The following is a 27482-nucleotide window of genomic DNA, read 5'->3' as shown; positions in this document are numbered from 1 at the left end:
TCCGTCTAGCGAATGTTTTTGAATTTATGGCTTAAAGTAACTTTTTTAAATAAGTAGCGTGCATTACCATTTATTTATGGGAAAATAAAATTGGAAGCTTCACCTATAACTTTCTTGAACAAGCAAAATTGTGAAAGATAATTAGAGTTGTTTACAGAGAATTTGTTTTTGAATTAAGTTTTAAGTTGCAGCTTAGGTTTTTTTCAAAGAGCTGCCCCAAACTTTGCTATTTTCATGAAAATCAGCATACATCTTTTACTAAGACCACAATTGGCAACTTTTTGTAAACATTTGATCATGTGATGCATTGTTTCCCATAATGTAAAGATTTCTGTGTTTGCATTTATGTTGCCTCCGTACTTTTTGTAAAAAGTAACGATTTAACAGACTGATCATGCTGTGAATTCGGCAAATGAAGGTCGAAAGTTCTGCTGCTGAATTTGGTCTGTTTCCCGAAATTCGAACCACTGGCCCAAGTGGCCGAATCTGGAAGTGTTGTTTAGGTGAAATATCCACAGAGTGACGCTAAAAGCAAAATGTATTTTTACTATAAATGGCATAATACAGTCAACAAGAATACCAATTTACTCATTTTATTCGGCAGTATGGGTTCGATTTCCGGGTACATGAACATTTAGAAGCAGCGTATCGATTTCCTGTGTGGTCATGTTGGATGTAACCCTATTAACTTTTTAGGAGTGGTAAGTTGCGTTCCCCAACACTGATTGGTGGATATGAACTGTTATAGTTTCTTTTAATTTTACTTCCTATAAAAACAACATAAAGCTTTGTGAATTACTTTGTTTCATATTACCCTAATAAGAATCAACACAGTGTCAACACCCGTCGCTGACTTTGCCTCTAACAACGGCCTGGAAACTGAATGTACTTTTGCTTTCTCTCTCCTTTCGTTTTTTTTTCAACATCTTCATCATCGCCACTTCCATTGCTTCTCTCTGTTTTAATGTAAACCTGTCTTTGTCACGCCATTGTGGCCATCATTTTCCATGATCCTTTAGCAGATCTCTTCAGTTTGGAAATCCCCTCTATCAATGTCAATCTAGACAGCCTGCTGGACGAGTTCAGGGTGGTCCCATGTCACTTTTCCACGCTCAGCTCTCCGGACGGGGACTCCGTGTCTGAGGAGGAAGGCCAGAGCACCACGCTTTGAGCCCTGAGCCTACCCATCAGCTTGACAGCGTCGCCCGGAGCTCACCTAATCCTGCTGAGGCCTGCCTGGAACCCCACCCAGCCCAAACCCTGGATTCCCACCTCTTCTGGTCACCGGCACCACAGGAGAGATGATACATGATGCCAACCACACAAAAGGTGCCATAATAAAAGCAACAGAATGGTTTTCGTTCAAATTGCCAGCGGAGGAACCTGGAGTTTTGTCTTACAATTCCTGTTTCTCTTTGAACGATTCTGTCTGTTTTGTTTCGTTGTTGTGTTTATTTTATGGTGGTGTTTTTATTTATGCCTTATCGGAGCTGCGATTACAGTACAATGCACATAGGAAGCAGTTTTCTGACTTTAAAGGAACCTCATACACTTTCTTGTGCTGGAGGCGTGGAACTAAGACCCACCCTAATGGTACAGAGTGGGACTTCTATGTTTTCCCTACAGGGTCCAAGGAGATGTCATGCCATACTCTTTGTAGATGACTTGGTGCCATATAGAATGCAGGTTTATTAAGTCTAATTTTGCAATGCTGAGGTCGATATATTTGTCCTCTCTTACCTACACTTGACAGTACATCCAATTTTTTGATTAATAGTTACATTGATGTGCATTTATCTGTGTTAGTGCACTAATGAAATGGTGGGCAGAATCTACACCCCTGGTCTAAAGTCAGCATATTTGATTTCAGAGCTTCAGCAAAGGACTTTTTATTTTACTGGTTCTTTTGTGTCATTTTGAGGCTTTTCAGCATCTGTCTCCATTCACTTTCAGAAAAACATAAGGGTAAGTGAAGACAGAATTTTTGTTTTCGGGTCAACTGATCCTTTAAAGATGTACTCAGTCATTTTTTTTAAGTATGTGAAAGTATGGCTAACACTGACACCTAGTGGCCTGGATGCTGCATCATTCAAACACAGTGTTTATCAGTTACCAATGCCATTGTAGAAATTCACAATGCACAGTAAAACAGGATTCATTTAAGCTATGAATGAAAGTATCCAATAACAGGGCAGTTACTGAGATTAAGCGAGTAGTAGTCAGCTGGTCGTGTGATTATAATATGGCCGCCCTCATGAGGGGACCCTCTCCAAGGGAAATAAAAGAGCTTTTATAAGGTTACTGATTTGACTGAACTCTTCATCTCACATGAGTGGTCATGATTTTATACATATGTTTCAAAATTACTATAATTTTTTTTAGAAGTAAATTACTGAGTGCACCTTTAAAAAGCCAATCAAATTAATGCAGTCCCTGAAGTCAAAGGTAGGCCAGTGGTGGGAAACCCAGGGTTCCTATGATCATTGAAAACGTTGAAATATTTCCAGGGCTGGAAAAGTCATGGACATTTCTTTAATGAACATAAATATTTCTTGTTATGTTCAATTTAGACATATTCCGTCAACTAGAAATTACAACGTAATCACAAACAAAAATATTTTGTGGACTATTCATGAGGAAACCTGGAATATTCACTCTTTACTCGTTAGTAAGCATGTGCTAAAAATAGGTCAGACCATAATAAAAAACAACTTTTTCATCATGACTTTTGCCAGCAGTGGTTGCACTCTAAATGCACTGCCTTGGAATTTCTGTTGTTTTTCTGCACACCCTCATGCCCTCCAAAGTGCTTGAAGTGCTGTGCCACACAATCCCTTATGTATATACCTAGACTGTATATAAAGATGTGTAGATAAGTGTCAATGAGAGGACAAATGTAAAGGCAAATATGAATTATATATTCAGAAAAGTGACATGCCATATTTATCTTGTATAGAGATGGTGTCCTAAGTATTATTTTGTCCCTTAAGACTTTTTGTCAGGTTCACATAGCAAGTGAGTTTTTGCACTTTTGTAAGCCATTAACTATGTGTAGAAATATGAATGCAGATGTGTCAAAAATGTAGGTAGAGTTATTCCAGAGAGTGATATTATCCCTAAACCGACCTTTATCAATAACAGCCTTAATTTAAAGCATAAGTCAAAAACACAATCTTTATAAATACATATTATTATCATAAAAAATATATTTCAAATTCAACAGATTATATCAATTGTATAAAACTTGTTCAAACTTAGTATTGTATAGCAACTAAAGGATTGCATAAATATAACTTACCATGCAAATACAGTAGTTGCCAGAAATGTTTTGACCCTGAAATGAATGTTCCCGGTTCAATACAAGTTAAGCTCATTTGTTGCATAATATTGATTATCTCAAAAGTTTATTTGGACTCTTTCCTCATTTTCTTTAAAAAAAGAAAAACATCTGGGTTCCAGTGAGTCACTTACAATGGAAGTCAATGGGGTCAAATCTGTAAATGTTAAAATACTCTATTTTTCAAAAGTAGAACCACAAGACATAAACAATATGCATGTTAACATTGTTTTAGTGTGATAAAATCACTTACTAACCTTTTCTGTGTAAAGATATAACCAAATTTAAAACTTTGTTGCCATGACGATATAATGTCAACAAACCGACAACTTTATAGAAGAGCTTTTATAAAATTACAAGCTTCACATTTCACCTTCCTAAAGTTTGCCGCATTCACTTCCATTGTAAGTGTCTCACTGTAATCTCGATTTTTGCTTTTTTAAAAGAAAAGGTGGGATGAGACGAAAAGTCGAAATTATTTTTTGTGGTAATCAAGATTATGCCACTAATGCTGTCGATTGACCTTAACTTTTTCTGATCCCAGAATATTCCTTTAAGAAGCACTTTAAAATGTCTGAATTTCATTGCATTAGACTGACAAAATATCAAACCAAGTGGCATCAGCAAACAAACGATTTTATACCTTTTCACCGACCTTTTATCGATTGTTTTATCATTGAAAACCTAACAAACTTATTTGTGTTAAATGTTTTACTTGGAAAGTGTGCTTCTGGTATGTTTCTTTAAAATAAATGCTGCTTGGTTCGATATTGTTTTCAAATGCCATGTTCCTAAAATACTTTTTGGGGCCACTGTATAGTGTATCTCCCCATAAAATCAATGGAAAGATATAGATTTATAACTGAAAACCTGTTTTCAAATTTCATCTCAAAGATTTAGGCCCTAAAAAGCCTTTGGATGGCACAAGTCTGGATATCTATTTCAGTTGACAACACTATGGGACTAATCTGCCCTGCAAAGGCAAAACACAGTAACTACACATTTTTGTCCAAATTTAGTTATGCCGAAATCTGACCTCTTTGACTGTGATCTGTCATGAAACAAATGCATTTGACTCAACTATGCGCAGGCTGACAGATTCAGCAAGAAAAAAAAATTGCCGTAACTACAAATTTAACCCTAAAAACGACGTTTAACCCACGTTATTTTGAAGCATTTTGTCTCGGTTTCAGTGTTGGTGTAGTAACTGTGTTTTGCCTTTGTAGGGCAGTACGGGATGCTGCAATTTCTCATGTCTGAACTTGCACAAAACCTGCAGGACTTTATTAAGTTCAGACCAGCTGCAACATTTGTTCACTTCTGTTCTGAACTTGTGGAAGGAGTGAACGCTACATGTTTGTTTGAATACAAGGAACTCTTCTTCCAACATTGGAATAGCCATGGCTTACTTACTCTTTTTCTCTCTTTGAATAAGCATTAGTGTACGTCAGGGACAAGATGACTTTTTCTGCTGAATTCTGTGATATGCCTCAGTGTGTGTTCTTTGATGAAATATAGTCTAATGATTATTGGTGACAGAGTACTAGTTGTAGTGATTACACAATGATAATTGCAAGTGCCCTCACATTCAGTATTTATAACCCGACGCTAACGGCGAGTTTTGTGCGTACTTGAGGTTGTGTCCGTGCCAGTTTCCTCAGTGTTCTGTGAGGAGGCAGTCGTGTCTGTTGGAGTGTGCTGATTGAATGTGATTTAGCATTTACTCTCATGTGCACCAGGGTAAACACCTCTTGATACCTTATAGCAACTGCAATGGACGCATGGTTTATTTTCTTTGTTAAGGTGACACTTTCTGTTAGCAGTCATAATGAATGCTTATGTAATTGTAATGAAGGCATGGGGTGGGTTTTATACAGTATGTACATGCATTCTCATTCTCATTCTCATTCCAGTTCAGTACTACATCTGTTATCACATGCTTTTGTGATAAGGTGAATAGGTACACAGTATACTGTACACATGATCCTCATTTTTTTTCATTTGTAAGTTAAGCCAGTCTTTTAATGTTATTATTATAAAGATATCATCAGATTTAATTCTTGAATTATTGGTCACAATACATTTATATGAAGTAAAAGAATGGATGGATGTAATAGCCATGAAATTGCTTAAACAGTACAGAATTTGACCTGTTCAGTTGGCACACACAGTATTTACATGGGTGAATTTCACAATGTCTTTCAAAAAACTCAATCAAAAGCATTTGTGGCATAATGATGATTACCACAATAATTAATTTAGACTTTTAGTCCCTCCTTTACTTAAAAAAAATAAAAAGAAGCAAAAATTGAGGTTACAGTGAGGCACTTACAATGGAAGTGAATGGGGCCCATTTTTGGAGGGTTTAAAGGGGAAGCATGAAGCTTATAATTTTATAAAAGCACTTTAAATTCTTCTGTTAAAATGTGTGTATCATTTGGAGCTGTAAAGTTGTTTATATCATCGTTTTGTAAAATGTTTACATTTTACTTTACACAGAAAAGGTTAGAAAGCAATTGCATTGCACTAATATCATGTTAACATACATATAGTTTACGTCTTGTGGCAATACTTTTGAAGTGGTGAGTATTTTAATGTTTATGGATTGGCCCTCATTCACTTCCATTGTAAGTAACCCTATATTTTTTATATTTTAAAGAAAAGGAGGGACGAGTCACATTTCATTTTTGTTGTAATCAACATTATGCCACAAATGCAGCCAATTTAAGTTTTTTTTAAACCCAGAATATTCCTTTAAAGAAAATGAAGCCTATATATAGGACCATTTTTGCATTGTGAAATTAATTTAATAACAATTAAGTATATTTTGCCCCAATCTCATTACTGTAATGTCCCCAAAAAAAAAAAACAATACTTAATTTGTTGTACTGCCATTATTTTATTTACTCTTTTCTTTATTTCGTCTTTATTTTGTTGGTGTTTTTTTGTTTTGTTTTCCTTTTTTGGTGTGTGTGTGTGTGGGGTGGAGTTGAGATGTGATCTAAACATTTTTATTTTAGGCTCACCCATGCTTTTTTTTTTTTTTTTGCGTTTTCTGCGCTGATTGGTGTTAAATCTTACATGTACATTTCTATGGCAAAATGGGTTAAACAGACTCTTATTTATTAAATATATTTATTAAATCACCATGTAAGAAGCAGGAGAACTGCAGAACTTTGTGATTGATGAAATTCTGTGTAAATTTGCAGAGATTTGTACAGGCCTACAGATTTGATTAGAAAACATCTCTCTTTTTAAAACGATCAGTTTTGAATCCAGGAAAATGATATGATAGGTCATCCAATGCATTTATTATGAAGAAAATGTGGATTCATGTATTAATTTATTGGTAACTTTTCAACATGAAATGAAATGCTCAGAAGAGAATGGATAAAAAAAAAACAGATCGTGAATCTTTTTTTAACAATAGTAACAGAGACAAATTGAAATGATGATTTCAAACACATCTATTTCTCAATAGTCTTGACAGGTGGATATTGTCCCTTTACATCATCCTGTGAAGATCAGAAAGCAGTTGAGACATAACATAGAATGTATTTAGTTACTCTCTTAAGATAATCATGTGTTTCAATTAAAATGTTACCAGCTAATAATCAAGGGAGACAAAGACGAGAAACAGGAATGTTTGAACAGGTGCTTTAGAGGCGATGAGTTCATTAATGAGTGCACATTCAACAATGTACAGCCCTCTCCACCTCTGCTTACCCAACTATTGTACAAATCTGCCTGTAAATCACACCCTCCTCAGCTTAGCGCATATCAGTGAAAGAACACAGTGTGTACTGTTAAGCCTGCCGCAGTCCTTATCAGAATGTCAGAAATACATAGATATATATTAAACTCTACATTTGTAATACTTCTGTTGTAAGTGCTTTTGTTTGCTTGTGTGCTTTAAAAAGTGTTGTTGATTATATTGCACTGTGTTTTTCTTATAACAATGTTTAAATCCTCAAATTGTTTAACAGAGATAACATTTGATATGCATCACCCTATGCTTTTCAGTTTCAACTCACAAGAAAGAAGTGAGATGATTTTGATATTTCGATAGTCTCATCACAACTCAAGGGGGCAAAATCTCTATGACTTTATTCCCATAGAGACCAACCAATCAGCAAACAGAATTTCAAATTGAAACAGTACAGGCATCAAATTATATCTCGCCCCGTATCAGCACTTTATTTGATGTTGGATTCGTACTAATTATTATGATTTGTTTACTACGGAGAGATCACAATAACCGTGTTTCCACTATCAATTCCACTATTAAAATTCAAGTGTGCGTGCCGGGGTCAGTTGCGTTCCCAATGTCACTTCCAGGGCTTCATCGTGCCTCCTCAGGGCCAGGGGCCAAGCACATGTGGCCTGCCGATTACCCTAGACTCCAATGTCGGATACATCAGCTTGAGTTTCTCTCTTGCTTGTGAAATGGGTGGGGTGTGTGACGTTGGCACCGGGGCAGCATATTAAGGGTGGGTTTTAGGGCAAGGCTACAGGGATATTAGACTGATGGTGGGAATGCAGATCGATTTTGGGCTTGAGGTCTGAGGCTATTGGCCCTGGCTAACCAGATGATAGCCCTGGCTCGCACTGGCCCAATAGTGGAAAAGTGGCTCAAACTGTGCTCAGATTTAGAGATAAAGTTAAGAGATTAAAATCTGAACTCAAACATTTCTCATTAAATTCTTTCACGACCAAATTGTCTGAGTTATTCTATGACCCATTTAACTTAAAGTATATACTTTATGGTAACAATGGTCTCATTTCTTTTTTAAACATCTGAGACAAAGGTGAAACTTAAACAATTGAAAACTCGACAGAGTTCATGGCATGTTGTTTATGACGAAAAATTATTTCAACTCGTTCCTCCTTATATTAAAAAAATAAGAGAAGATGCAAAAATCCCATTTACAGTGAGGCTCTTACAATGGAAGTTAATGGGCCAATTTTTGGAGAGTTTAAAGGCAGAAATGTAAAGCATATAAAATCACTTACATTTTTTCGACATTAAGCTGTAATGTTGTTTATATCATACATTTTAGAGTCATTTTAGCATTTCAGCATAAAGTCGTCATGGAAACGAAGTTGTAAAATTGACAATAACTTTACACAGAAAAGGTTAGTAACTGATTTTATCAAACTAAAATCATGTTAGCACACATATCATTTACATCTAGTGGCTATACTGTTGAAACAGTGAGTATTTTAATGTTTACGGATTGGCCCCCATTCACTTTCGTTTAAAGTGATCGAACAGATTTATTTTTTTGGTATTACAAATTATGTCACAAATGCTGTCAATTGAGCTTAACTTGTATTGAACCCAGAATATTCCTTTAAGTCTCCTGAGCTATATGAAAGAACAACCTCTGAGCAATGAAAAAGCACTGGTCAATAGGTTGAACTACTAGTACTACATTGAGATAGCATTAGTGTATAGATACAACAGTTAACTTGAGCAAAATATGAGGTGTAAGTAATTTCAGGGCTGGAACTCGAAGTTTTCTAGTCTGTGTGACAAGAATTTCTGGACAAGTGAGAGTGTGTTTCATTACTAACAAGCAATGCAAGCAGAAGAAAGGAAGCTCACTGATGTTTCATCACGCCCTTTCCATGTTCTCAAACTTTGTGTCAATGGAAGTAGTAACAAAATCCCCCAATGGTCTCTCCAAGATCTAGTGACAACCAGAACACCTTCTTCTCTAATCCACTCTACTTTAAATGTCCGTATCTCCTACCAGTAACTTAATAAGAGAGCCATGACTGCCTCAAGATTTTCTTCATCATAGCAGCTTTGAAAATTTAGATCAAGAGCAAAACAGATTTGTTTATCAATGCTATAGCACTTCAAGGTTGATTAAATGTTTTGCAATGAAACACTATGTAACCATATAGCATGCCTCCCCTTAAGTCACTCAGAGACCGGCCAGAACAAGCCTTGGAAATAATAACCTTCTGTTCTTCATCAAACATTCATTGTGACTTGTGAAATCAGTTCAGAATACATCTCTTTTTCAATAAGTCAAGACTTTCCAGGGCAAAGTATATGAGTAAATAATCAATACTTGTCTTGAAGGACTTGATCATGCATTAGGTACCACATAAAAACCTTTAAGCCAACAGAACCCATGGAAGTGTGGCGGCCACCAATGCCAGTAAGGCAAAAGTGATCAATTAGACCAGAAGGCAACAGGAGATGGTGCAAACCCTGCATCCATTACTGTTGTAGTTCTGCTGTATGGTTGAATTAATCCCAATGTCAGTAACATCACCCTCTGCCATGGGTCGAACAAACTCACTAATGATGAACACTACTGAATGGTCTCTATTAGGACAGATGAGTCTTCTTCTATTTAGTCAACATGCAATCCTTCTTAGACATCTGCAGATACAGGCAAGACCTCCTCTAGCAGGGAATACAGGAGTGGGCACTGGTGGCACCTCCAAAGTCTTTCCAGTCTTTTTGGCTTCTACTGTGAATCTGTGGAGCTTAGTGATAAATGTAAGGTGTCTGCAGACGGGACAGCTGATATTGTCCAGTTTTATGGATCCGTTTAGGCTGGTATTTACCAAGGTTTGCACCAAGCAGTCATGGCAGAACTGGTGCCCCCAGCAGAGGGTCCTGGCGCTGTCCAACAGATTCTCATAACAGACAGGAAACTCACTGTCCTGAGCTTCCTCATCCAGTCTCCGGTGGAGATCGTCCCAGATGAATCTCCTTGACTCGCTTTAAGAAGCTTGATAGCGTGTTGAGAAAAACAGAGTACAACTGATACTCCTGCGTGCACACTGCTGTTCTGCTGACACTGTGACGATGCTGCTATTGTCATGCAAACAAATTTGACAAACTTATACTGTTAACTAGAATAGAAGAGGAAACTAGAGGTATGTCAAGGTAAAGGTTACACAAGGATACTTTTTTGTTTGGAAGATTTTATGTAATTTTGAGTCCTAGGAAAGTTTACTTAGGTTTCAAGTCAGTGCACATATTGCCAAATTTGACTTTCGCAGACATTTAAATATATTTTATCCAAGATTCATCTCAGTACACCGGCGAGTGTGATGTGTGACCGGCGAGTAAACACGTCTCTCTGTACATTACCGTAAACATATCTGTGCTCTGATTTGGTCAAAATATTACAATTATCACATACCTTTATACAGTCTGGGTGTTATGAATAATATCATCCTATGTGCATTAACAGTTTAATTATATCACATATGATGTTATTTATAACTGACACGTGTACAGATCACTGACATGCCTAAATAAATGAGCAAATACCTACAAATGTATTTTTATCCTTGCTCTCCCCACTTTGTCTCTGCTTGACTTTAGCGAAATGAATTGAAGCCACTTGCAAGATAAAACTGTATTGAAAGGAAATGAAGGTCAATGGAATTCACAAACATGATGGTGTGGTTGATGTCACATGAAACTGGTCAATAGCCGATTATTAATCATATAGACACATGGAGTAAATGTTTGAGAACATTTATCAAAGTGCAAAGAAACTTTTGATAAATGTATAAAATGAAACCAAAATTGTAATAATAATTATTAATATCATTATCATATATATGTAATAAATAGCCTAGGCCAAATCAAAAACATAGAGTTAAATAATAATATAAATATTAATAATTATTGTATTAATAATTAAATAATCTAATATTAAAGAGGAATATTTAATATTAAGTTTAGACTGTATGAGCGCATGTATGTATTTATTTATGAAATTTTATGGTAACACTTTACAATAAGGTTTCATTCATTAAAATGTGTTAATACATTAGGGATCATAAAGAACAATTACCGATTTTTTTTTTTTTTTTTACAGCATGTATTAATCTTTGTTAATATTAGTTAATAAAAATACAATTGTTCATTGTTAACTTATGTTAGTTCATAGTGCAGTTCATCATAGTAACTAATGTTAACATGTACAACATTTGATTTAAAAAAAGTATTACTATATGTTGAAATGAACATTAACTAAGATTAATAAATGCTGTAATGAATAAATTATGTATTGTTCATTGTTAGTTCATGTTAACTAATGGAACCTTATTGTAAAGTGATACCAATATATATATATATATATATATATATATATATATATATATATATATATATATATATATATATTATATATATATGCACTTCAATAACTATCTGGTTTGGTTCAGCTACGAAATCGGACATCAGTAGACTACAAAGGACATTTCAGACTGCTGAGAGGATTAGTGGTTGCTCCCTGCCCTCCCTTCAAAAACTGTACACTTCCAGAGTGAGGAAAAGTGCTGCTAAAAACGCCCTGGACCCCCTCACCCTGCCCACTACCTGTCTGAACAGTTGCCCTCTGGCCGGTGGTAAAGAGCACTGCGTACCAGTCTATCCATCCCATGAACAGCTAAAATTGCCCCATTGAGCAATAATTAAGTGCAATACATAGCTTAGCTATTTATATTTATCCAACATATCCTCTTCTGCTATTACATTCCCTTGCACTATCTGTATATAACAGATTTGTAAGTGTACATACGTGTGTGTGTGTGTATATACATATATATATATATATATCCATCCATCCATCCATCGTCAACCGCTTATCCTGTGTACAGGGTCGCGGGGGGCTGGAGCCTATCCCAGCTAACATTGGGTGAAAGGCGGGGGACACCCTGGACAGGTCGCCAGTTATATATATATATATATATATATATATATATATATACACACATATATATTATATCTGTCTTGTTGTTGGATTGTTTGTGCACTGGAAGCTTCGAATGGCTGGTTAATGACAGAGGTCAAAGCTGACAGGAAGGTAACCCAAATAAACGTGTTACAAGAGTGCTATGCAGAAAAACATTTCTGAATGTACAACACGTCGAACATTAAGGCGGATGGGCTATAGCAGCAGAAGACCCCTCCGGGTACAACTACTGTCAGTTTAGAACAGGAAACTGAGGCTGCATTGGGCACAGGCTCACCAAAACAGGACAGTGGATGATTGGAATAACATCGCCTTGTCTGACAAATCTGGATATCTGCTGAGGTACACAGATGGTAGGCCAGTTGCAGCCTCAGTTTTCTGTTCATGGCTGACAGAAGTGGAACCCGACGTGGTCTTCTGCTGTTGTAGCCCATCCACCAGATAGCACACGTCTCCGAGTTGTCTATTCTAGATCTTTTCATCTGGAAAGTGTCACAATCTAATGAACCTCTGCTAAACATCTTTAAAAAAATCTGATTTACAAACATTCTAAATCATAAATGTCTCAAATACATCTGATGAATGTCTTATTGATATCCGAGACATAGCTACTTATTGACATAAGTCTTATAGATGTATTGCAGATGAGCAAACCATGTTAAAAATATGTCTTCTAGTGAACACACACATCAAATAGATGTCAGGGCGATGTATGTGTACTATCAGGGCCGTCTGTAAGTTTGATGTGTTGTTCATTCTGAGATGTTATTCTGCTCACTACAATTGTACAGAGGGGTTATCTGAGTTACTGTAGCATTTCTGGCAGCTCAAACCAGTCCGGCCATTCTCCGTTGACCTCTCTCATCAACAAGACATTTCTGTCCGCAGAACTGCCGCTCACTGGACGTTTATAGTTTTTCGCACCATTAGTTTACTTGAGCAACCACTGGGAGGCGCAATGATGATACCATTGCCTGTGTTTTGATTCTGGTCTCCAGAGGCAATGAAAAAACTATCAAAACGATCAACAGAACAGATCAGACAGAACAACAACCTTTTTTTTTTTTTGTTACAAATAATTTCAAGCTCAACTTGTGCTGGTGTTGGTTCTCATTACAACTCAAAGTAGTTAATGATATCAACGTATCTAAGCTCGCACCATCGCTTCATGACATCATCTCACTCAGTTGAGGCACTGTCATTAAAAAACAGTCATCTCGAATTTGTGAAGAATCGGGACTTAAGAGCCACATGTTTTTGACCAATTTTATAAATGTAATACCTTAAACATTGCATTACATGCTAAGAATATACGCCAATGGGAGTGAAAACACTGGAGACCAGAAATGGAACACTTCCGCGTTCAGGAAAAGGTGGATAATGTAAAATGGGACATGAAACCACTGATAATTTATCCCTTTATTAACAATCGTACATGTCAGCTGACATAGTCAATGTAGGATTCAGAGGAACTTTACTGGCATAATTTATAAGAGTGTGTCTTTCAATGACGTAATGACGCGGAGTCGTCATCGTTTTCCCGGAAACTGAAGAAGGAAATCACAGTGGAGTCGCGTTGGCATTTGGATCAGCTGTGCTGGAGCGCACGGGAGAGACACCGAGTCTGTTCGCTGACTTCAGGAATAGGACATGATAAGGTACATTTTGATGACATTTATTGTTTTAGACAATTTCACAAAAAGCGTTCACGATATGTAATTTAAAAGAACGGGTGGTTTATTTTTAAGCTGTCATTTACCAACCGACAGAGACCAAGAGCTGCTGAAATCTACATGTGTAGACAAATATCCTATCGATTAAACGATGAATCTGGCAGTCGCTGGGTTTGATGGTTATTGTGTTAAAGATATACTCGATATGAACCTTTAGTCTTCAAGGCTGGACGCATAATGCGGACCTGTCGTGCTGTACCTCACCCGAACGATTCTCATTACGCTGTCAAACGATTCACAAAGAATCGAAGCTGAGATTCGTGTTTACGACAAGGCCGTCAACCATCTGTTTTTACTGATGATAGCTGTTGTAAACTGACATTTAGTTTACCAAGTTGCTTTTTACACTGTGTGACAATCAGGTTCTGCCATTTTACATATTTTTTGCTAAATGACAGCATAACATTTATGACAAATACCTAAATGTATGTTTATGTAACTAAATGTTTTAAGTTATTTACATAGTTACATGAATAAAGGTGGCTGAAAATATACAAAACCAAACTGTTTGAATTTACTGTACCATATGGCTTGCGTCATGCCGTTATTGACAATTAGGCGTAAACCCAAAATGTTAAGTCACACACATTTTAATATAGATAAAGCTGACTTGTACATGAAAAATACACAAGCCCCTCAATGTTGCATGTAATCGTATTACTGTAATACAATTACTGTTTAATTATAAAAATGTAAGACAGTACCATTTAAATTCTTGTAATCAGATAACAGCTTCTGACTTTCAATTGAGTAAATTACTTTTAAGTACATTTCTTGGGTTACACCTATTCCTAAATCAATATGTAGAACACATTTAAAACACAAATTATGTTCATATGATTATTTTGATATCGTTGAGTGTAAAAATAAATAAATTCTGTGAAAATGTTTTTAGAAAGTAACTTAAAATTGTATTAATTTGTAATGTGATTACATTTACCATTGAGTAATAAAGTAATCTTATTAAAAAATTTAAAAAGTAATTTGTATAGTGGATACATATTTTTGAGTAACTTACCCAACACTGACTATATTATAAGGTTTATTACAAATACATTTCAAGATACACAAATGAGCCAAAACATTATGACCACTTGCCTAATATGCTGTTGGGCCGAGGCATGGGCTTTACAAAATCCCTGAAGGTGTCCTGTGGTATCTGGCTCCCAAGATATTAGCAGCAGATCCTTCAAGTCCTGTAAGTTGTGAGGTGGAGCCACTGTGGATCAGACTTGTTGGTCCACCATATCTCGCAGATGGTCATTCGGATTGAGAACTAGGAAATTTGGAGGCCAGGGCAACACTTTGAACTCCTCATCATGTTCCTCAAACCATTCCCAAACAATGTGTGCTGTGTGGCAGGGCACATTATCCTGCTGAAAGAGGCCACTGCCATCAGGGAATACCATTGCCATGAAGGGGTGTACCTGGTCTGCACAATGTTAAGGTTGGTGGAACGTGCCAAATTGAAATCCACATGAATGGCTGGATCCAGGGTTTCCCAGCAGTCTAGGTGCTTTCGACGGTGGACAGGTGTCATCATAGGCACTCTGACGGGGCTGTGGCTACACAGCCCCATTCACAGTAGGGTGTGATGTACTTTGTGTTGTGACAAATTCCTCCCGTAACATTATTAACATTTTCTGTGCCACAGTAGACCTTCTGTCGGTTAGATCCAGACGGGGTTAGCCTTCATTGCCCTCACACATCGATGAGCCTTGGGCACCCAAAACCTTGTCGCTGGTTTGTGATTTGTCCCTCTTCATTCTACTGTCAGTAGGTACTCACCGCTGCTGAACAGGAGCACCCCACACACCTTGTCATTTCAGAGATGCTCTGACCCAGTCGTCTGGCCATAACATTTTCTCCTGCATTCAACATGTTGATTACGAGAACTGATTGTTCGCTTGCCATATAATCTACCCAGACCTTGACATGTGGCCTTGTTTGGAGATGATCAATGTTATTTGCTTTACCTGTGAGTGGTCATAATGTTTTGGCTTATTGATAAATAACCTTCTTTAGATGCATAAAAGTAATTTATGGTGAAAATAGATATAAAACATACAAATAAATATATCAGCACTAATTTAAAGCAGTCCCGGTAACTTAATAGTAGCACAGCTCTCATCCCTATATCCTTGAGGATATGACATGTGTTTTTGGTATGTTATTTAGCAGGGTGGTGTGTGCTGGAATGTGATTCTGGAAATAATGTCAACCCTGATTAAAGAAAAAAAGGTCTGGCCTCTCCTCAGAAGCTCTGACTGTGCTCGGTAACCAGCAGAGACTGTTGTGGGATTTGTTGCAATAGACAGGAACTATTCTGCTTTTCCTGTGGTGCAGGACAGGCGCTCTGTGGCCGGACAGATGGCCTCACTGTCAGTAGTGGATTTGGGTGGGTGATGAACTCTGTGTAGGGACTATATAAATTACCACAATTGAAATTACATCACATCAGGAGAACAAATAATGTAAGTCCTATTCTGCTCAAATGTAGCAATCCATCACTGTTTTGGTGTTTGATGGCTTAATTATTCTGGAAATGTTTATATTTATTATTATTATTTTTTTTTTTAGCATGTGCCCCTTTCTTCAAACAATTCAGTGGCTTTGTATTTTTGGAATCGCTGCTCTTCTCTTTGGTGGTTTGGCATCATATGTCTGGATATGTGGAAAACTGCAAGCTCCTCAAATTTCATTGAAAATGTCTAAAAACAATCAGTTTAAAAAACTAATGAGAGAAATCTTTAAAAAAAATTTGTGTTCGCTAACTGCATTACAGTAGTTAGCCTAACATTAGCTAATGAACAACACTTAAACAGCATTTAGTAATCTTGGTTAATATTAATTTCAATTAGGGCTGCACAATTAATCGCAATGTGACCTTTTGCGATTTCATAAAATAAATAGTCTGCACATGCTGCTCACTTCAAAGTGTATGTTCACTTCTCTGTCCTGTCTGTATTGTGTTTGTGCAGTATTACAATGCTTTTAGCACAGTTCTCAGCTCCACAACTCTATCTTGTGCTAAGAGTAACTGATGTGCCATTCCGTTTGCTTACGTGCGCTGAGTGCGTTATGTTTAAAGTGCTCTAGATTAACTTCACTTTTACTTAATTCCAAATATTTTTGGCCACTACAAGTTAATATACAAAAAAAATAAAAAATACCCTACAGCACCGGGTAGTTGTGGACAAAGGAGTATAACATGTTAAAATGAGCAGAACAGTTTACAGATGAACTCCGCTACAACCAGAAACTCTTTAAGGCCCCGATATACTTCCGTAGAAGTTCTTCTTCGTTCAGAGCCAAAATAAGTTTGAAACAGCTGAGCAACATTATACTGTTTGCAAACATTCGGCCACTCCACTGTGTAATGCATTTAGAGGAGCATTTACATATGAGGACGTTACATGTAAAACCTTAACTAATGTGACATTAAAATGTATTTTCAATGACTTTGTGTCTCATTCTTTGATTAAAATTCACATGAGGTCATTAAATGGCTACACGCTGCCATAATATGCTTCGGTTATACTGTTATTGTAACATATGATGACACTGATACAACTGCAAAGATGAGTGGATAAAAGAGTGTTAATGTTCAGAATAAAGACAAAATAATGATGACAGAGGCATATCTTACTCTTGAGCAGAGGTGTGAATGGCTTTTAGCTGCAGACTGCACGAGTGAAACAGCATATCAAACAACAGAGTGAATTGACACTTGAGAGTATTTGAGTAGATTTGATTCCTTTTTGTAGACTAATTAACCCAAAAACTAAATGCATGACATGTTCTTGGAAATTGTCTCTAAGTGAATGATCATACAGATGTAGGGGAATTTGCACAAACTCGCTAATAACTTTACACACCGGTGTGTTAATGTTGACTGATCTTGACTGACTAAACAACATAAACAGAATTAGATGTCGGCCTCAAAGCAGGATTATTTGCTTTATTTTTGGCTGTAGTGAACGGTTTAAATTCGGTTCATTTTAAGAGGACTTTTTAAGTATTTTTATTGGCAGTAGAGCATGGTGAAAGACATTACCTAATTTTGGTCAAAAGGTATTACTTTTACAATTTCTATTTCATAACACAATTCCATAAAGTTGAATTGAATTGATGGAATTTTGTTTTTAAAAATGGGCTAAAATAGGTTTTTGAGTTGTTATTTTATTGTATTTAGATTAGGTTAGATTTTGGATTTAAAATAATCATAATATGACTTTGTCTAAAATCATATACACTGCCTGGACAAAAAAAAGAAATTGCGTACTCTAATATTTAGTTGAACCACCTTTAGCTTTGATTACAGCGCACATTCATCGTGGCATTATTTAGAGAACCTTATGCAACATCACAATATGTATATCTGGCCAGAGTTGCATACATTTTTGGCCGAGATTTTGTATTGATGATGGGGGAGTCGAATTACTCCATAAATTATTCTCCATCACATCCCAAAGACTTTCAATGAGGTTAAGGGCAGGACTCTGTGGTGGCCAATTCATTTGTGAAAATGATTCCTCATACTTCCTGAACTACTTTTGCACAATTTGAGCCTGATGAATCTTGGCATTGTCAAAAACACTTTGATGGGATGACCTGGTCATCCAGTACATTCATGTAGTCAGCTGATGTAGGACTGGGTGATAAAACAATCTCGATATTTATCGCTATAAAAAAAATCCACTATATCGATGGTAAGCTTTTGACTAATTTTCGATAGTTAGTCTGTGTTCTACATCTAGATGATTAGGTGCGTGTCGCTAAAAATGCAAGCAGGCTTTCTCTGTCTAAGTTTCCACTTTATTTTGAAGTGTGTCTGTGTTGTCATGCTGCATTTCATTCAACTTGGAAAGTCGGATTTTCAAATTTCCTACTGGGAAAAGTGCAATGAAACTTAACTGAAACTTAACTTTGAAGTCGTAATTCCAACTTGAAAAGTTGTGCGGAAATTTTAAACATTCGACCGAGATGCAGGTGTGTGACGTCACACAATCTTGTCGGCACCCAGGGAGATGTACAAAATAAGTGATAAACATTCACTTTTATTAAATATTATCGATAAATTTGTAAAATTTCCTACATTTACATGATATTAAAGCTTGTTTAACAAACATTAGCAGAGTAGTAGGTGTTCAAAATTATACTATCTTTTGATAATCATCCACCTGTACCACAAATGCTAGCGTTGCAAATTGGTTATGAATTGGGTTGCTTGGAGACATCACTGATGATAGTCAAACACCTGCTCAGCTAACGGGAGCATTGCAGTTGTTTCCATAAGCGTCATCTTCTGAGCATCTGGCGATGGTATGCATTTATGGTTGGAGATATCAAGTAGGAATGTCCCTCATCCGATTTGAATGGAATGCAGCATTAGACCATGGAGCTCTGCCGTAACTACGCAGATTCCCAATCCGCAAAAGCCGGTCGCTACTTGAATCACAGTTATTATTAAACCGCAAAAGGCTACTATATAAATAAATAAATATGTAGTCTGTATAGGACTCGTCCTAAAAAGTGAATAAGCGCTCTGCCTGCTGTCATTTACAAACACAGCATGCAATGCTCATGATGGCGTTTTCCGTGTATGAGCCAAGGATCTCTAAATATATGAGCAGTTTGTGTCTGTCAGCACAACACTGGCTGCACACATTCACAAGCACTCGCATTTAAAATGCTGCAAGCTTTTGTGGTTAAATAATCTCACTAGGACATGACGTGATTTTAATCTGTATGCTGAATGTTTACGGAAAGACATTCATCCGTCAGATGGTATTGGAGAATTGCCATCTGACGGCTCAATGTACATGAGCATGGTGTTGGACCGATTCCGATACCAGTATCAGTGCATCCCTAAATAAAACTATTTTAAAGTTGTATATGTTAACATTAGTTAATGCATTGTGAACTAACAATCAACAACTGTATTCTATAAACCATCACTAACCAAGATTAATAAATGCTGTTAAAAATATTAATTGTAAGTTCATGATTCCTGGTACATTTTAATAAATGCAAATAGAACCTTATTGTAAAGTTTAACGCTAATAACTACAGGGTCCCATGGTCATGAACATTTTAAAGTTTGGTTTCCAGGCCTGGAAAGTCATGGAAATTTGTATTGTTAGTAGTGTAAAGAAATTTTGCTTGGCTTTAAAATATTTAATCAGATATTGCTTTGAGTATTTGTGTACAGTACAACTTGTCCAAAAGCCAATGTTATAACATCAGTTATTTACACTGATTTATATTCAATTAAGCCTAGTAGGTAATTCAGTACATGACACGAAAATAGAAATCTACTAGAAAAATTATTTAATGAGTAATCCTGATCGACTGGAAATGGAAAGCGTGAGAACTCAAAAAACAAAATGAGAAAGATCATGTGATATTAAGTTTGTTAGGTTGTGTTTCAGTTTGACTTCCTTTTTAAAATGTCTCTCATGTATGGAAACTTCTGGTAATTTACATTGGGTATCTGCATTGTGTTTCAAGCATGCACAGAAACTGAAGTGCTGGCTCATACCATGTGATGCTCAAGAATGCAGAGAACAGTTGTGTGCAATACTTACTGCTTTTGAAACAGACAATGTCCATCTGCTACAAGTTGGGTCACTGACAGATGCCTTTCGGAAAGTTGAAGCTGAAAGTTTCTGCACTCTGCTCTTCATCATGTCAGGACTAATGAGCGGTTGCACACAAAATGACCTCCGATAGGAGTTAATTGAGAGGAAACAGAGATTGGTTTCAGAGAAACGCTGAAAGAAACTGTGCTGGTCAATCAGACGATGTCCCAAAACAAGACTAGGATGAAGAATGGAGGTCATTTTCAGTCACACAAGAGTCATTGAGGCATATAAATGCAAGACTTCATAATGTTTTTAAAAATATCTGTTGACATTAATCTTGATATTACTGCATTTTTACTAATGGAAAGGCTGCTCTGTTCTTTCATAATATGTGGTTTTGAAGTTGGCAAAAACCAAAGATGAGGGATAGTTTACCCAAAGAAACCCTGTATTTTCGTCTTTGAAATGTATTTTATCGTAGGATATCCAAGCAGTCAAGTTGAAATCAGTTTAGCTATTAAAAAAAACGTCTCAAGACTCCTGCGTTTTGTTACATTTTGGCACACACCTTTTTATTTATTTTATTTTTTTACCGCAATGTATTCTGTGTGAATGCCCCATAATATTGTCAACAGAGACAACAAGCGAGACCATATAGTGTGTGTGTGTGTGTGTGTGTGTGTGTGTGTGTGTGTGTGTGTGTGTGTGTGTGTGTGTGTGTGTGTGTGTGTGTGTGTGTGTGTGTGTGTGTGTGTGTGTGTGTGTGTGTGAAGGGCTGAGTAAGTATTGTGAGTTGGGGTAAATGGATAGACTTGTGCCAAATGAGGATACTCACCATGGGCCCTCAGCCTTTGATCTGCTTGGGGTTGTACAGGGTCAATAATGCGAGATGAGTTGTAACAGACTCGCTGGGTCTCTGTCTCAGGACTGATCTAATTCCCATATGCTTCTACAGGTCCCCATCATGGACACAGAGATGATGCCAAAATTCTCCTCGAAAGACGAGGAAATCGATTACTGGAAGAGTTTGACTCTCAAATACAAGAAGAAGTAAGTCATTAAGTAATAATTTTTTATTTTTAGCTGTGTTAAATGTAGCAATCAACTGAGCTATTTACAATAGGGAATCATCTGTTTGTTCACTTCAGACAAAAAATGCTATAAAGTGTTTTTATAATCAGGTTGGCTTGTTCCTCTTTCTCATAACCGGGATCACAAGAAGTCTTCATGTGCAGAACTTGCCTGAAAGCTCAGCAGATTTGAACATCCGTTATTCACAAAGTTCTAGAGATCCCACGCATACAGCATTTTCCTTTATTAGCTAATTTAGTAAGGAAACTGTCAAGAAATGTCCTAGGCCCAATTCAATAAAAAAAAAAAAATGTAATTATATTTTGCTTTAAGATTTTTTTGCTTTATTACATTAATTTAAGGATATTTTATTTTACCCCCCATTCTCATTACTGTAACGCATCCAAATGTTATACTTTTTAGTTTTAAGTATTCTCATTGCCTTCAATGATGATTTTTGATACCGTAACACATATATTTTTTACAATAATAAAATGCTGTTGTAGAGAGTACTACTAATAATGTATTGAAGTACCCTCTACAGAATTAAAAAAATAATAATATTTTTTTCAAATTGTGGTAACTAGAATGAACTCTACGGTTCTGGATCATACAGTTTGGTGAAGAAAATGAAGCACCAAACAGACATGCAATTGTAACCTCCGCTAATGCTCGTGTATGGCTCTGTAGATGGACCCACTCTGCCTGTGTTTCAAGTGTGACCCACTTTCTACAGAGAGAAGCCGTCCTACGAACTGTTAGTATGTTAAATCAGTTGATGACATCACAGTTCGCACACGTTAGTTGGCAAAATGGCAAATGGAGAAAACAAGCCACAAGAGAGAAGCCCCTGCGTCATTTAAGTCTCCTGTCTGAGAACGTATTTTTATGCATCAATAACAACAGCAATGGTCAAAAACATGAAAAAAAGAGGCACTGTGTGCAGACATTGCTCGACGCGAGTGACGTATACTGGTAATACACCAATATTTGATTTGCTATTTACGCTGACATCACCTGAGGATATATAGCATGCGGTGCTCAGAGACACGGGTGAGCCTGAAACGGCACACAGATACACTCCCTTCCATCTTAAAACAGGCACCCTGTGCTAGTTCGGACAGACATGAAATAAGAATTAATGTGCTTGGGGTGTTGTCATGGCCAAAGTTATGTTGCCCTTCATTGATGAAGATGTGGCATTTCCGCATCTGATTAAAATACTCGAGTCACATTATAACATCCATTATCATATTCATTTTAATAGCAAGTTTATTTCTTCTATAGTGATGTACAGATTCTGAATGTTGGATATACGTTGAGTAGAGTTTGAAATACACTAATGCATTTAGCGTAATACAGGTGTTAAGTTAAAATATTGAGTTAATTCGTTTTTTGTTTTTATTAAGGACCCTAATGAAAATTTACCTAATGAAAATGTAACCATATTGTAGCAACCATGACTGTAATGACAGGAAATGCTCACACCATGGTTCTCTTACGAGAGGTTCTCTCGTATTGCGTAAGCTAGCTTACGCTACGGGAAAGATTCATCTTTTCTGAGATATTGAAGCCAAAAAATTATCCTTAATTTTTGTATCCATTGTCAACGCAGTGCGGCAGCTGCAGACCTTGAGCGGGCTAGCTAGCGAGCTCATAGGTTGCTCTGCGGCAACTGCTGCAGCCTATAGACGAGCTTGGGCGAACTCGCGATCCAATGAGAGGCGTCCGCGCATCACTGCATCAAAGCCCGCCAAAATGGGCGTGACTTGAGTGCATATAAGCGTAGTTCGTAGGCTGGAACCCTGATTTTCATCTCTTCAGCGAAGCTCTTCGCATCGCTGACCTGGAAGCCGCGTCGCCGTTCGAGGGGCATCAAGCAAGCGTGGACAGCGCTAGAAGAAGCCGGCCGTCTCAGCCACCTTCAGCCATCCTGCGAGCTACGCCATCCGACGACGTATCCTTTTATTCAGCAAGCTAGTTCTCACTGAACTATTCACAAAAGAGTACGAGCATCTTTTTCAAGATGCCTCGCTCCACTTGCGCCTCATGTCGCGCCCTTCTCAGCACAGGAGACCGCCACATCATCTGGCGCTCTCTGCCTGGGACTGGGGCACGCAGAGCTCGCCCTCACTGAGGGCGGATGCGATTTCTGCGAGGAGCTACCGATGTCGACCCTGCGGGCTCGACTTGAAGCGCTCAAAGCAGAAACCGCCGCGCTGCCTTACCTTCAGCTGCGCAGGAAGAAGCGCCGCTCACAAAGGCTGCCGGAAACTGTGGTTGAAGCGACTGCCTCGCCGGAGCCTCTCCCTCGAGCATCGCTTTCACCCTCCCCGCCCCCCCGGGACGCGCAGTTGCCGCCGAGTGGCCGCACTGCTGCCATCTCGGATGACGAGGCGGAGGATCATGGCCGCTGTTCCATCATGGCTTCGGACAGCGAGGAGTGGTCAGGCTCCCAAGCCGCCGCCTCGGCTCAGGAATCCAGCAGGACCTGCGCCGGAGTCGAAGGGGAGTTAACACGCCTCCTCACACAGGCCGTCGACCGCCTCGGGCTCGAGTGGTCACTGCCCCCTGAGCAGGCACCCAACAGACTCGACGGCTGCTTTCTTCAAAGCCATCGCCGCTCTACACCCGCGGCCCAGGCCGCTCCCTTCCTGCCGGAATTACACACGGAGCTTGCAAAGTTGTGGAACGCTCCTTTATCAGCCAGGTCCCGTTCCCACGTCTCCACCTCTCTCGCGTCGGTGGACGGCGCCACTGAGAGAGGCTACTCCTCCATCCCCCCGGTCGAGGACTCGGTAGCAGCACACCTTTGTCCGCCCTCCGCGAGATGGCGTTCCAAGCCTGTGCTCCCGTCTAAGGCCTGCAGAGCGACTTCCACCTATGTTGGCCGCGCCTATTCCGCCGCCGGCCAAGCCGCATCTGCTCTGCACTCAATGGCCGTTTTACAGATCCTACAAGCAGACCTTCTTCGAGTGGGATGAGAAAGGCAGGCACCCAGAGGCTGTTACTGATCTACTGAAGCGCGACAGACCTCGCCCTTCAGGCTACCAAAGCTGCAGCCCAAGCTCTAGGGAAGTGCATGGCCTCGCTGACTGTGACCGAGAGACACTTGTGGCTAACACTAGCCGACATGGTAGAAGCAGAGCGCTCCACGTTCCTCAACGCACCGCTCTCTCCGCCGCTCTCTTCGGCTCCGCGGTGAGTGGCATTGTTGACCGCTTCTCAGAAGTCCAGAAAGCCACCCAAGCCATGAACCTCTTCCTGCCGCGTCGCGCTAGCTCCTCTGCAGGCCGTTCACGTGATCAGCATCCTGCACGAGCCTCTTCACAGCGCCCAGTTCAACAAACTCAGACTTCTCAGCGTCGACAGGGCGGCCGCCCTCGATCGCGCTCAGACAGCCGCCGCAGACCGCTGCCCCCCCGCGGGCCTCGATCTAAGGTAACGCTGAAACCCGAGCAGCCGAAGTCTTCCTAACTGTTGAACAAACGACGGCTCAGTCCCGCCGCGGCCGGACCACCGTCAAAGCTTCGCCCGTCAGTCCCCTTCTCTCAGGCTACTGCAGTGGTGAATTTAGCAGCCAACAAGCCGGTGACACTGCCCGCTTGCCTGCACTCAAACGCCGTTTTCACGGCGACCCAAATAAATCTTGTAAAGAGCAAACATGTCTTATGTGTAGAAAATGTGCCCACAACCCAGTGTTCACCCCTACACACAAGCATAACACATCCCGTGCCCCTATCAGAGCACGCTCTCATAAAGCGTTTACGAACCGCTCGAGCGTCAGAGTCAATGAAGGCGCCCACAAATGCGTGCGCGCGCCCATTCTCTGGCCGCTCTGTCACACTACCAGCCCTATGTGTAGAAAATGTGCCCACAATCCAGTGTTCACCTCTACACACAAGCGCTGCATGTCTCGTGTCCCCACCAGAACACGGTCACATAAAGCGGTTACGAACCGCTCGAGCGCTAGAGTCAATAAATGCGCCCACGAATACGTGCGCGCGCCCATTCTCTGCCCGTTCTGTTACACAGCCAGCAAACATTCCTCTGTGTGTAAGTCCCGTGCCCATGACTATGCTTGCGCATCACGTAACAGATGTGACTCTTTCCCCATTAATTCCAATCGGGAAGTCACTCACAAAACAGCCTGTTCATGCTGTCTGCGAGCAATCATGCATAAACACACTAAACGCGCTCACACATTTTGTTCAGCGCTCTGTGTGCGGCAATCAGAGCGAATTGGCCATTCACCCTCTAGCGTTATGCTTCAAAGCGTGGGAAGCTATTCCAGGGATATCCAAGTGGGTGTTAAGCACAATACAACAGGGCTATTTGCTACAGTTCGATCGCCGCCCTCCTCGCTTCAGAGTGCGGCTCGAAACCACTGTGAACACGGAAGCAGCGTGCATGCTTCGTTCAGAAATAGCAAGCCTTCTGTGCAAAAGGGCCATAGAGAAAGTGCCACCCTTTCTGAGCGAGTCAGGGCTTTACAGCCGTTATTTTCTTGTTCCCAAGAAAGACGGAGGCCTCAGACCCATATTAGATCTCAGGGTTTTGAACAAGGTGCTTGCAAAAAGACCGTTCAAAATGCTTACAATCAGGAAACTCCTCGCGCATGTGAGCCAGGGGGACTGGTTTATTTCTCTCGATCTGAAAGATGCATACTTTCAGATTCAGATAAATCCCCGTCACAGGCCATTCTTGAGATTCGCCTTCGACGGCCAGGTTTATCAATACACCGTCCTTCCGTTCGGCCTGTCCTTAGCACCCCGTACTTTCACGAAGTGCATGGATGCGGCGCTCACACCCCTGCGGAGTCAGGGTTTGCGAATTTTGAACTATTTGGACGACTGGCTGATTATGGCACAGTCACATATGGAGCTTCTGTCTCACAGAGCAGTTCTCCTCAACCATCTGAACAGTTTGGGTCTTGCAGTCAATTGGACCAAGAGCTCACTACAGCCCAGTCAGGCAATTTCCTTCCTTGGAATAGAACTAGACTCTGTGGCAATGACGGCTCGCTTATCTACATAGCGCGCGCGCCGTGTTCAGCTACTAGCCGCATCTTTTCAGATGAACAGCCTCACGCCTCTGAAGAAATTCCAGAGAGTGCTAGGTTACATGGCCTCAGCCGCAGCAGTACTTCAGCTGGGTTTACTGCACATGCGCCCGCTTCAGCATTGGCTAAACACCCGCGCGTCTCGCCGGGCTTGGGCCACAGGCTGCCAGCCCATCAAGGTGACTCAGACCTGTATTTCAGCTCTGCAGCCCTGGACATTGGCCGAATGGTATCAGAGGAGAGTGACAATGGGAGCTGTATCTCGCCGAAAAGTCATCTCGACAGACGCGTCCAACACGGGTTGGGGCGCGGTCTGCGAGGGCTCTCCGGTTTTCGGCCTATGGTCAGTTCAGGAAAAGCTCCTTCACATAAATTGTCTGGAAATGATAGCGGTCGAGTACGTGCTCGTGCGCTTTCTCCCGGTCATTCAGGGTCACCACGTCCTGGTCCGTTCGGACAACAGATCTGTGGTATCCTACCTAAACCGTCAGGGCGGTGTCAGATCCAGGAACCTATTCCATCTGACGAAACGCATACTGAGTTGGTCCCAGTGCCACCTGCACTCGCTGAGGGCGGCGCACGTGCCAGGCCACCTGAACGACGGCCCGGACAGACTGTCTAGAGACAATATTCCCCCAGGGGAATGGTCCCTGCACGCTCAAACAGTCCAGACGTTATGGCACCTATTCGGCAGAGCAGAGATAGACCTCTTTGCGTCCAAAGAGAACTCTCACTGCCCAATATTTTTCTCGAAAAGCGAGGACGCGCTGGCCCAGGACTGGCCCAGACGCCCGCTTTACGCCTTCCCTCCCATCTTGCTATTGCCACAGGTAATGCAGAGGATCAGGGAAACGCGTCACTCGGTGCTCCTCATAGCCCCGCGTTGGGAGAATCAGACATGGTTCCCGGAGCTTACGCAGCTGTCACTGACAGCGCTGTGGCCCATCCCAGTGA

General features: G+C 39.9%; 2 protein-coding genes and 1 pseudogene across 6 annotated transcripts in view; 2 read left to right on the top strand and 1 right to left on the bottom strand.

Annotated features, from left to right (window-relative positions):
* LOC127653119 (rho GTPase-activating protein 44-like) overlaps positions 1-7198 on the top strand; it is a 92134-nt gene extending 84936 nt beyond the window's left edge. For 4 of the 5 annotated variants that reach the window (XM_052139650.1, XM_052139654.1, XM_052139651.1 and 1 more), the window contains one exon: positions 1020-7198. In XM_052139650.1, coding sequence (XP_051995610.1) covers positions 1020-1171 — 152 coding nt within the window. In that variant the 3' untranslated portion in view covers positions 1172-7198. The remainder of the gene's footprint in view (positions 1-1019) is intronic. The other variant, XM_052139652.1, reaches the window with a different exon arrangement.
* Positions 7199-9466: 2268 nt separating this feature from the next.
* LOC127652286 (RING finger protein 222-like) lies at positions 9467-14348 on the bottom strand (annotated as a pseudogene).
* Positions 13605-27482, top strand: part of LOC127652250 (nuclear distribution protein nudE-like 1-B) — a 34897-nt gene continuing 21019 nt past the window's right edge. The window contains exons 1-2 of the mRNA XM_052138385.1: positions 13605-13733; positions 21351-21445. Coding sequence (XP_051994345.1) covers positions 21360-21445 — 86 coding nt within the window. The 5' untranslated portion in view covers positions 13605-13733; positions 21351-21359. The remainder of the gene's footprint in view (positions 13734-21350; positions 21446-27482) is intronic.

Source organism: Xyrauchen texanus, chromosome 12 (genome assembly GCF_025860055.1).
Source record: "Xyrauchen texanus isolate HMW12.3.18 chromosome 12, RBS_HiC_50CHRs, whole genome shotgun sequence".
Lineage (NCBI taxonomy): Eukaryota > Metazoa > Chordata > Actinopteri > Cypriniformes > Catostomidae > Xyrauchen > Xyrauchen texanus.
The sequence above is the reverse complement of the archived record's forward strand: the minus strand, read 5'-3'. Positions and strand labels throughout refer to the sequence as shown.